The sequence below is a fragment of the Histomonas meleagridis genome (genome assembly GCF_020186115.1).
Source record: "Histomonas meleagridis strain 2922-C6/04-10x chromosome Unknown contig_202, whole genome shotgun sequence".
NCBI lineage: Eukaryota > Parabasalia > Tritrichomonadida > Dientamoebidae > Histomonas > Histomonas meleagridis.
In genome coordinates this window covers 722-12,061 of record NW_027150807.1, presented here as the reverse complement: position 1 = coordinate 12,061, position 11,340 = coordinate 722, and the positions used below count along the sequence as shown (strand labels likewise).

At 29.4% G+C, this 11,340-nt stretch overlaps 4 protein-coding genes across 4 annotated transcripts; 2 read left to right on the top strand and 2 right to left on the bottom strand.

Moving 5' to 3' along the window:
- Positions 1 to 402: 402 nt before the first annotated feature.
- Positions 403 to 1,425, top strand: GO595_003446 (Casein kinase II subunit alpha; the record flags this gene model as incomplete). The annotated part of the gene is made up of 1 exon (XM_067916468.1): positions 403 to 1,425. One exon carries the CDS (start codon positions 403 to 405, stop codon positions 1,423 to 1,425), a length of 1,023 nt encoding a protein of 340 aa, XP_067776390.1.
- A 549-nt stretch (positions 1,426 to 1,974) lies between these two features.
- GO595_003445 (uncharacterized protein) lies at positions 1,975 to 3,291 on the bottom strand (the record flags this gene model as incomplete). Its single annotated transcript, XM_067916466.1, has 1 exon — positions 1,975 to 3,291. One exon carries the CDS (start codon positions 3,289 to 3,291, stop codon positions 1,975 to 1,977), a length of 1,317 nt encoding a protein of 438 aa, XP_067776389.1.
- Positions 3,292 to 3,994: 703 nt separating this feature from the next.
- On the bottom strand, positions 3,995 to 6,334 carry GO595_003444 (AGC family protein kinase; the record flags this gene model as incomplete). Its single annotated transcript, XM_067916465.1, has 2 exons — positions 3,995 to 5,037; positions 5,194 to 6,334. The coding sequence occupies 2 exons, from the start codon at positions 6,332 to 6,334 to the stop codon at positions 3,995 to 3,997; spliced, it is 2,184 nt and encodes a 727-aa protein (XP_067776388.1).
- A 3,392-nt stretch (positions 6,335 to 9,726) lies between these two features.
- On the top strand, positions 9,727 to 10,368 carry GO595_003443 (uncharacterized protein; the record flags this gene model as incomplete). Its single annotated transcript, XM_067916464.1, has 1 exon — positions 9,727 to 10,368. One exon carries the CDS (start codon positions 9,727 to 9,729, stop codon positions 10,366 to 10,368), a length of 642 nt encoding a protein of 213 aa, XP_067776387.1.
- Positions 10,369 to 11,340: the final 972 nt, after the last annotated feature.

The following is an 11,340-nucleotide window of genomic DNA, read 5'->3' as shown; positions in this document are numbered from 1 at the left end:
TAAAAGTGCGTATGCATTCCACATTCCCTTGTTAGCGTGGCTTTTTCTTTTCTACCTTCATATGTTTGCCACTTTTCGATATTCATTTCCCATTTGTGGTATCATCCACGAATGGTAGATTCAAAAATGTTTTACTGTTTTGATAATCGAAGAATTGTTCCTCTGGTTTTGTTGGGAAAATGTCCAAAAATGTTGTTGCATAATTCTTTGTGAATATGATCCCTGTGTGGAGACTTGGAATATGAAATCTTTTGGGTTTTCAACTTGACAAATGGCGCACCATTCAAATTTTTTCGATGGAATTCGCGATTTGTAGGAAACCTAGGTTGCCCACACAGGGCAATAACAAAATGAAAGTTACAAAATGATCTAACCGTTTTAGAATGTATTTGTTACATATCAATGAAACCGTTTAATCAAACACGAAGCCACCCAATAACTCACTATAAAATAAATACAATTTCATCAGTATACACATACTTCAATCAGTTTCTTATTCCTGACCCAGTTAAAGAAATTGAAAAATATGAAATTAAATATGGGGATATCGAAAAATACAGAATAATTTCACCCATTGGCTGTGGCAAATATTCTCTAGTATTTGTCGGTCAAAGTGACAAAGGTTTATGTGCCATCAAAGTTCTTAAAGAAGTTTCATATGATAAAGTGAAAAGGGAATTTTTTATTTTAAATCGCATTCGTTCTTTAACACCCAATGTCCTCCAATACCGTGATGCCATTGTTGACTCTCTAACAAGAACTTTATCCATTGTAACTGATTATGTCCAATTTGATTCCCCAGACAAACTTTATCCCTCCTTTACCATTGAAGATGTTCGATACTACATGTTTCTTCTTCTCCATACTCTTGATAGATGTCATTCAGTTGGTGTTATGCATCGAGATATTAAACCAGGAAATGTTTTAATTCATCATAAACAACAAAAACTTACACTTATTGACTGGGGACTTTCGGAACTTTATTATCCATATAAACAATATACAGTTCGTGTTTCAACTATGAGATATAAAGCTCCCGAACTTTTAATCGGATATCATTTTTATGATTATGGCATTGACGTATGGAGCGCCGGATGTGTAATGGCCGAAATGTTATTTGAAATTGGCTTTATTACAGGTACGAATTATATTGAAGTGTTACAAAGTATTGGTAACATATTCGGGAAAGATCAAATTTTGCAATACATTGATAAACTCGGAGTGGAACTAACAGATTGCTATATAAATGCTATAAATAATTGTGAAGAAAGAGGATTTGAGAAAAGAATCGCATTAATGAAGCCGTACATGAGAAATGCAGATGCTTTAGACTTGTTACAAAAATTAATGTGTATTGATCATACAGAAAGAATCACTGCAAGAGACGCACTGAGACATCCTTTCTTCGCGAGCTTGATATCTTGATGTACATATGTAATTTGTTTTAAAATATATTCAAATAACACTTAATGTTTTTTTATTGATCATTAAACTTTCCAAAAAAGGTTTGTAAACCAATTCGCAGACTTGCACAAGGTTAAGCTTTTGATGCTCGTTTCAATTTTTAAACTTTATTCTTTAAAAAAGACATTGCAATGTGAATTCGAATTCACATAAAATTTGTTTTTTATTGATTTCATCAAGAAAATTCGACTTGAGTATTTTTGGTGTAACAATTTCTTTATTGATTTCATCAAGAAAATTCGACTTGAGTATTTTTGGTGTAACAATTTCATTTGTAATTTTCTTTTTTTGCATATTATAAAAGGGCAGAAGTAACTATGTGACCTTTCACACTATTTGTTTTCGTGTCGCTTTTCGTAAACTAATTAATTGTTTGAATACTTTGATATCACATATGTGACCGTTTAATTACAGTTGTTTTCAAGTTGCTGAAAACCTCATTAATTTAAAACCAAATAAAAGCTTCTTCTAACACATCGTTAATTTTTATTTTTGATTTCTAATATTGTATCAGTTTACTTGTTTTGTCCAAATACTCATTAATCCTGCAGAATCCGCTGATATGAATGCTCTTACGCCGGGCAACCATTGTACTACTGTAATTGCTGCTTCGTGCATTGTTAAGATTACTATTTCCTCGCCTTCTTCTTCTATGATTAAGTCGCCCATATCTGTTCCAGCTGCCCATAACCATTTGCCATTTACATCGTTCAAAGCTCCTGGACATTTTGCTCTTAGGGAAGGCACTCTATATTGCTTTAAAAGATGCAATGTTTTCAGGTTGTCATCCGAGCACAAAAGTGCTGCTCTTTCATTTCTGGTGTTTACAAAAACGTAATTTTTTGAGTTGATGAAAACCGATGAAATGCTGTCAATTGACGACGGTTTCACCTCTTTTGTGAGTTTGTTGAACTTTATGTTCTGGACGGATTTCGCCTTCAGTTCTGAAAATTGCCCTTTCCATTTGCGAGAGGTCTTGAGCTCAACAGTGATGATATAAATGTCACCATCTGAAGTCCCACAAAGAATGATGTTAGAATCTTTGGGTGATCGAATAGATGTTATTGGTTTTTTGGCATTGAAAATTTTGACGGGATCAATGTAGGCATTACTAATCGTTGCTGTTGTTGGTTGTTTAAAGATAAGATTGTCATTCTTTGTAGTTGATATCTCTGAAAAATCGATGCTGTAAATATTTCCACAAATATCTCCAACAATAACAATCGTTGTATTTCCGTTGAATATCTCAATCTCTGAAGGAGTTGATTGAAGTGTTATTTCGTATAAATGCGATTGGTTCGAAATTGCAAAAATGGATGAGATAAATCCAAGACCAACGATCATGGATGGAGAAATCCACTTAAATTTGAGAAAGACAATATTTGGTATATTGATGTGACTGAGAATTTTAAGATGTAATGTTTCAACAATTGCAAAATGTAATGATCCATCAATTGTTGAAAAAGCAAATGTATCTCTGGATGATGGGGCAAAGCTAAAATCAGATACAGGGCCAGGAACTGTAATAGCTGCTGAAATCTGGTGCCATGGAATAATTTCTATATCAGAAGTTGATATAGGTAGGTCAAAGTTTTTCTTCCGAGACATATGCATTAGGAGCCAAAGGTCATTTAGAGAATGTTTAGCATGACTACGAGTTGTTTCATAAAGAAGAATTCTTAAAGGAAGATATGTGTTTGCCCTAAATTTTGGATTTAATGTCTTTTCACTTTTCTTCAAGAAGTGCCTTCTAAAGTTAACATATCCTGGACCATCAGAACGATAAATTGCATCATATTGAACAATTTCTTCTATAACAGCATTCATAAATTGGGGTTACCTGAAAATTTTCAAATTCGAATTTGGTGAAGCGAAAAGTGTCAATCTACAATAATTGAAAAAAAATAATTTATGTAATTCAAAAGCGAATTAAAAATGTCATACCTATTAATTATGTAATAATAAATTATAAAATTTCATTAATTAAAACAATATGTATTATATAAATTATAAAAGTTCATTAATTAAAACAATATGTATTATATAAATTATAAAAGTTCATTAATCAAAACAATATGTATTATATAAATTATAAAAGTACATTAATCAAAACAATATGTAATATATAAATTATAAAAGTACATTAATCAAAACAATATGTATTATATAAATTATAAAAGTACATTAATCAAAACAATATGTATTATATAAATTATAAAAGTACATTAATCAAAACAATATGTATTATATAAATTATAAAAGTTCATTAATCAAAACAATATGTATTATATAAATTATAAAAGTACATTAATCAAAACAATATGTATTATATAAATTATAAAAGTACATTAATCAAAACAATATGTATTATATAAATTATAAAAGTACATTAATTAAAACAATATGTATTATATAAATTATAAAAGTTCATTAATCAAAACAATATGTATTATATAAATTATAAAAGTTCATTAATCAAAACAATATGTATTATATAAATTATAAAAAGTTTATTAATTAAAACAATTATTTATGTGTCTGAATCTATGTATTTAAATTCGTCTGACGTCAGAGCCATTTTATTTTTCTTTTTTCTTTTTTTATTTGTCGAACAGAAACTCTTTGAAAATTGTAGCTCGTCATATCCCAACATATCCAAATGCACCATATTACTCTTTGATCTTTTCATTTTTCTCATTATTTCGTTATTTGTTTGCGACAATTTCTTCAAATCTATTGAAGGGAATTGTGATATACATTCATCCAAATCATCGTCAATGTAATCTTTGGAATCAATTTTTTGTTCATTTGCAACTCGAATATCTTCAATTATATCGTCGTCATTCGTTTTCCATGCATATCTTTGATCAAAATATTCAGTACTAAATGAATCACTGATCTCAGGAATAAATGGCGCTGGCAATTCATCAATGTGTTCCCAGTCTATACCTTGGAACCATGGATGATCCATAATCTCTTGGATGCCATTCGCGCCTAACCGTTTGGTCGGATCAGATTGTAATAAACCCTTTAATAATGAGATCAAATTACTACTCATGTCATTTGCCAGATGATTCCAATCGATTTGGTTGGATAAAATGGCTAAAAATGTTTCAGATTCAGTGTTCCTATGAAATGGCGGAATGCCTTCAACTAACTCATAAACAACAACGCCTAATGACCAATAGTCGGCTGTAAAGTCATGTGGCTGGGATAAGATGATCTCTGGTGGCAAATAATCTGGTGTACCTACAACTGATTCATTATCATTTGCAATTCTGGAATTGGAAGTTTCATTGGTTAAACAATGATCAGTCGATCCGTAAAGGCTTAGACCAAAATCGGTCAGTTTAAGTTTACCTTCTTTTGTAATGAGAATATTATCTGGTTTAAGATCGCGATGAACTATTCCGTTATCATGGAGACATTGTAAAGCTTTGACTATTTGAACTGTGTAGATGCGGGCATTAGTTTCATCAAGAGAACCGATGTTATTTAGAAGTGAATACAAATCACCTCCTGGAAGATATTCCATAACAATGTACAAATTATGTTTACCAATAAATGAATAGTCTATGTGTTAGATGAAGATTATAAAACTTAAATTTAAATAATTTAAAAAAAAAAAAATTTAAAAGTTGACACTTTTCGTAATCTTCTGAATTACATTTTGTCAAATTTTAATTTATTTTTTTAAATTATTTTCGAATTTAAGCATATTAAACATACAGAAATTTACAATATATGGATTATCATTTTGGAGAAGTATATCCTTCTCATTTAATAAACGTTGTATTTGATTTTTTTGTGCAAGAGATGATTTCGATGTTACTTTAATTGCATATATATCACCTGTCTTTTTTTTAATTGCAAGAAATACACGTGCATAAGCTCCACTTGAAATTGCCTTAATGAATTCGAAATCTGTTATTGAGACTTGTTTGGGCGACGGTTTTTTATCGGTACGGTTATACAGGGTGCTCTCAGAAACCGTTTTCGCATCTTTTAGATTGGAGCATGCATGAAGCTTTTGGATTGTAAGCTCTTTTGCTTTATATAACATTGGTAGGCATGTGCGATCGTTTGGGATTTTTAATAACCTAAGTGATTGATTTGTTAATGATATTACATTTGCATCATATGTTGACGTTGTACTTGCATTACGTACTTTCTCAAGAAGTAAATATAGATGAAACATTGGAAGATATGTATTGACACACTTATCTTCGGTGTCAGGCCATTCATGGCAAAGAATTGTTTTTTGTATTGAATTTTGTAGCTTGGAAATCCGATCATCAACTGTCATGACTTTGAATTCACATTCGTAGGCACGTACACATGATTTTGAATGAGATTCAATAAGCGATAATGGAACATATTCTTCACATATCCGACAAAGAAGAAGAATATCTTCTGGATTTTGGACTTGAACTTGAAGCTTCTCTGATGCTGGCTCGCTTGGTGATGGAATTGTACATTCAATAATTGAAAAAACGCGTGAAAGTGCAATCGATTCTGATAAAACTTTTTGACATTGTTTTTTGACAGTTACAGGTAATTTCTCGCTTTCAATAAATTTCCTCAGTGGTTGGATTGCATTTTTTGCTTTCTGAAAAACACCTCCAAAATCAGAAATTAGAAGACTCTCGACTAAATACAGAATATAATCAAGTGACTGAGACACACCCTCTGCTTGGATTTTTTCAAGGTCATTTTTGACCGTTTCAAGGACCATTCTTTGAGCTTTTAAAAATATATATGTTTTGGAATATGTATCCATTCCTACTTGTCGGAAAACAAGAACATCATCTTGACCTACCGAGTGACCATCGCCTATTAAACTCGATAAAGATGAGACAAAAAGAGACATTCACTGTTCAACACGCTTTGTTCTTATGTTGTAAACAGGCTTAACGATATTATCGTCTTTCTTTTAAAAGTTGTGGTGAATTTTCTATCGATATATACAAAAAATGGCCAAAATCGACCCTAAACCGCCAAGACAGCCGATAAAAGAAAATAAATAATTCAAATAAAATCATTTTTTTTTTGTATATACGACAGGGGGCCGGGGGCGGGGCCCCTAGGGACCTCGTGATCATTCCCGACCTTTACTTTTCACTCGGGGGATTGAAGGGGTCTGAGACCTCCGGAGGTGCCCTTCGGACCCCTCCGGAGGTCTCAGACCCCTTCAATCCCCCGAGTGTGCTCGCTCCGCTCGCAACAATAATCAAAATGATTTTTGTGAGCCATACAATTCGATAGAAAATTTGAATGAGCATTCAATTTTGAGAGAACGCGAAACTTTTTCATAGGGACGATAGCACTTTTTATGACACTTTTCGCATAAACCTATCAAAAACCTCGTATAACCAGCACGAATTGTCCCCGGTTATGTTTGGCCGGACATTTATCCTATTCAATTTATCTTTGGTCAGAGGTTTGTAGTCAAAAAGCGACGGTTATATTGTTTGGTCGCATGGCAAACTTTATTTTTTATAAACGAATGGTCAGAATACACAATTTTAAAAATGTCACATCATCACTTCACTCTTTATGAATACAGATTACTATTCAGTTACAAAACTTGCAGATTTCATGAAAGAAAAAGATCCAGATGCTACAGCGGTTGCTTTATTTTTTGAACCCAAAGATGACAAACTTGGTAATTTTAACAATTTTATAATCAAGCCAATTGGCATGATCATCAAACATAGAAATTTCCAAGATTTTTATTTTGTTCATAAAGAGTTGATCGAATTCTTCAAACAAAGAAATATCAAAGTTTCAGTACCAATAACTGATAACAAAAAGCCACCACTTACTAATAATATTCATTATTTAGAGATTCATTTAACTCTATTAGAGAGTAATTTTGGAAGATGGTATCATGCATTTCTATATGAATCAACGAACACTGAAGTTAATAATATACTCATTTCACATAAAATACCTGATAATAATGAATTCCAAACAGTATTTGACATGAATTCAATCGATCCTGATAGTTTTAAAGCTCTAGTTTGAATAAAAAAACAATAATCACTTCATTTTTATTAATGTCTGAGGATGAATTTCTTTTTACATTCGATTTCTATAATGATTATTTTGATAATTTTGACACTTCACCGAATAGCAATGCTCAAGACGATACGAAAAAGACAATTTATGTTACTAATGTTTTTTCTTCATTATGGTCAGTAGAACAATTAGTCAAAGAATTAAATAAACAAAGAAATTATGTTTATTTTTTATTTATTTTCTTTTTCATAAGGTATAACATATATTTCACTATTTTGTCTTAAAGCTGAAAATGGTATTGGTTGTTCAAATATAATTGCATTTGTAAATGACACTCTTCTCTGTTTTTCTATATCTTTTAAATTTCTAATTTCAGGAATATCTAACCTATTTTTGTTGTAATAGGTTTCTATGACCTCAGGTTTATAATTCGACATTTATAAAAAATGATTTAAATTTTAACAAAATTACTTTGAATTTTTGAAACTAAAATATACCAAATTGGACGCAGGCGTCCTTTAAGGACGCCTGGGATTTGGTATATTTTAGTTTCAAAAATTCAAAAAAAACAATATATATAAATAATATTTTATTATTTCTTTTGTCCAACTATGAAAACGATCCTCCGAGGCGAAGGCACAAGATTAGTGCTAAACTTGATTCTTCCAATCCAATGGATAGGGAGGTCATGAAAGATCTAGGCATACCACTAATCTCAATAAAGTGCCCTAAGAATCAATAAAAGAAATTCTTAGAAATTTTTAGTTTTTTTTTAAAAATTCTGTGTTTCTTCTTGAGTTTGTTGTTGCTGAGCTAATGTATTAGCATATTGTTGCAATACATTTAATTTACCTAAATAAGAATTATATTTATTCAAATCATTATTAAAGATTTGATTTAATGATTCCATTTTAGATATTTGATAAGCTTGATCCAATTGTTCAGGCGTTATATTTTGTAAAGGATTCTTTATAGTAGGATGATATTTTTCATCTATAAATTTATAAATTTGTTTTCTTAATAAATTATGATATTTATTATACACAGTTACAGTTAATGTTATTACATTTTTATTTTTAACGATAGAAAACGAAGGTTTAATATTAATTGCACTAAAATCACAATCTTTAAATTCTTGTGCAAAGCATGTATAAAGAGATTCCATTAAAAAATAATGAAGTGACAGAATGCTTATTATGAAATTATTTTAATTTATGGAAAACGATATTAATATTGATGCATTAGATAATATGATTGATTATTGTTTATATAAAACACACACACACACAGAGCGCTATGTGAGCTTCGTGCTACGCACTCGCTCCCACTCGCGCTACATAAACTAAAGGATGAACGGCTAAAATCGATTGAATTATCATAAATCGGTTGGTTTTGATTGAAAGTAATAAAATATATTTAAATTCATGATGACATTTATATTTAAAATGTGTGAGGCATGACAAACTAACAATAAACCGAAATGAAATGAAGAAGTAATAAGTGGAATTCATCGAGAAGTAAATGTACCCGAACATTCTTTAAAGATAGCAGTAGGTAGACAAAGAAGTGGGTAAAACTCAATGTATAATTAGAGAAATTATTAAAATTAGTAATATTAGTCCTAGAACTCATTTATTAATTTATATTAATAAAAATGGATTAGAAAATGATCCTACATTTGAATCATTAAAACCTTTAATTAAAATCCCAATTTTATATGTAGCTGAAAATCAAGCAGAAGATATAGTTAAAGATATATTAAAATGGAAACAATTTTATAATGAAATTAAAAATAATCATTGGGAAAATAAAATAGTAGATAATCAAATATCTGAATTATTTGAAAAATTATATATTAATAATTTTAATAATTTAACTTTACATACTATAATATTTTTTGAAGATTGTGCTAATAGTCCTTTATTTAAAAAACCTACTAATTATTTTAATCAATTATTTACTAAATTAGCTCATATTCAATGTTCTGTATTTTTCGCTGTACAATTTTGGAAATCTTTACCTGCTGAAGTTAAAGCTAATGTAAGTACTATATTTATATTTCCTAATTTCTCTAAACAACAATTAAGATATATGATTGAACAAATACCATTACCTTATACTAAAGATCAAATTTATTCAGTTTATCAAAAATTAACTGGTCATCAAAAAATGATTATTGATGTTAATAATCAAAATATAAAAATTGAATAAAAAAAATTTTTTTTAAAATCATTTTTTTTAATGCAACAAGATGTGATATATGGAACACGTAGACCACGAAATAAAGATGGTACACGTATATATCCACCAATTATTAAAAAAGAACCTAAAAGATATGTTACAGAGGGTGATGCTAAATATATTTTTGATGATGATTTAAGTCATTATAAATATCATGGTGCTGATAGTACATTAATTGATGAGAATATGAAAGCTTTAGCACATCTTATTCTTGATTTAAAAAAAGATGTTAGAAAAGTTAGAGATGCACAAACATATAACGGTGCTTTGGAATATGTTAACAAACATAATAAGAATAAAGATGCAAGATATCATTGGTCAGTAAAACAAGAAGATATTAATGATGATGGAATTCCAGATATTATTATAAGAGATCAACATAAAAGAGCTAAATTTGTTAATGGATGGACAGTCAAAAAACAAGATCCTTATCAAGTAGCATATATGGAATATTTACAAAATAATTATGGTAATCCTACAAAAAGAAGACAACATAGAGCAGATGGAAAGAAGATTAAATCTTTCAATGAATGGCTAGATAGTGAAGTAAGAACAGTAAAATATGATAAACCATTCGATGATCCAACTGTCCAATATAATCCTGCATATGATGAATTTAGGGAAAAAAGTGAAAAGGGCTAATGATAACTATTATAGAGATACTGGTGTTATGAATATTTATAAATTACATAGTACTCCAAGAAGAAGGTCAGCAAATGCAGTATTTACAAGTTTACTTGTTAAAGATGCATATAAAACTTTCGTTGATAAATATGAAGGTAATAGTGAATATCAAGGAAGAATTAGGGGTTATTGTCCAATACTTCAATTATCTGCTGCATTATACAAATTAATGGTAATTCCTAAAGTAGAAGAACTATTAAAAAAACGTAATATTCCAAATATTGAAGCAGGTAAAAAATATAAATTGGAGACAGGTGAAAGTTATTATTCAACTGCTTGTAAAAAGTTGTTACTGATTTGTTAGAAGATCCTAACCATGAACAAATAATGTTAGATGCAGTTAAAAAATATGTAGTAAGTATAATTGGTACACCTAATGGATTAGCAGATGAGTAAGTTAATAAACAAAAATTTTTAAAATCATTATTTTTTATGATTAAAATAAGTGATTTCTCACCCCATGTAGGGAAGAATAATACTGAACATAATAGTTCTAGTGCTAATTGTAAAGTTATTATTAATAATAACAATAGTGAAACACCAGCACATTATCCTGAAGTTAATGAAGAAACATCAAAAATAATTACAAGAGAAACTGAAATTAATACTGATAATGCTAGTGCTTTATATAAACATATAGCTTTAACATTTAGTGCGATATTAAAAAACAAATAATATGAAATTAATAGCAAATTTAATTGATAATAGTGGTAAAATTATAATTAATGCTAATGATTTAGTACAAGCTATAAGTTTAATTTTAGAAATTGATTTTAATCAAGTTAGATTAAGTTATGAAGATCCTGAACCTGGATGTTTAAAACATGTAAATCCAATTAAAAAAGTTAATTCAATTAAGATTAATGGGTATGATTTTAATTCTCAATATAATAAAGAATATAACACATTAATGGATGAATTTAATATTTC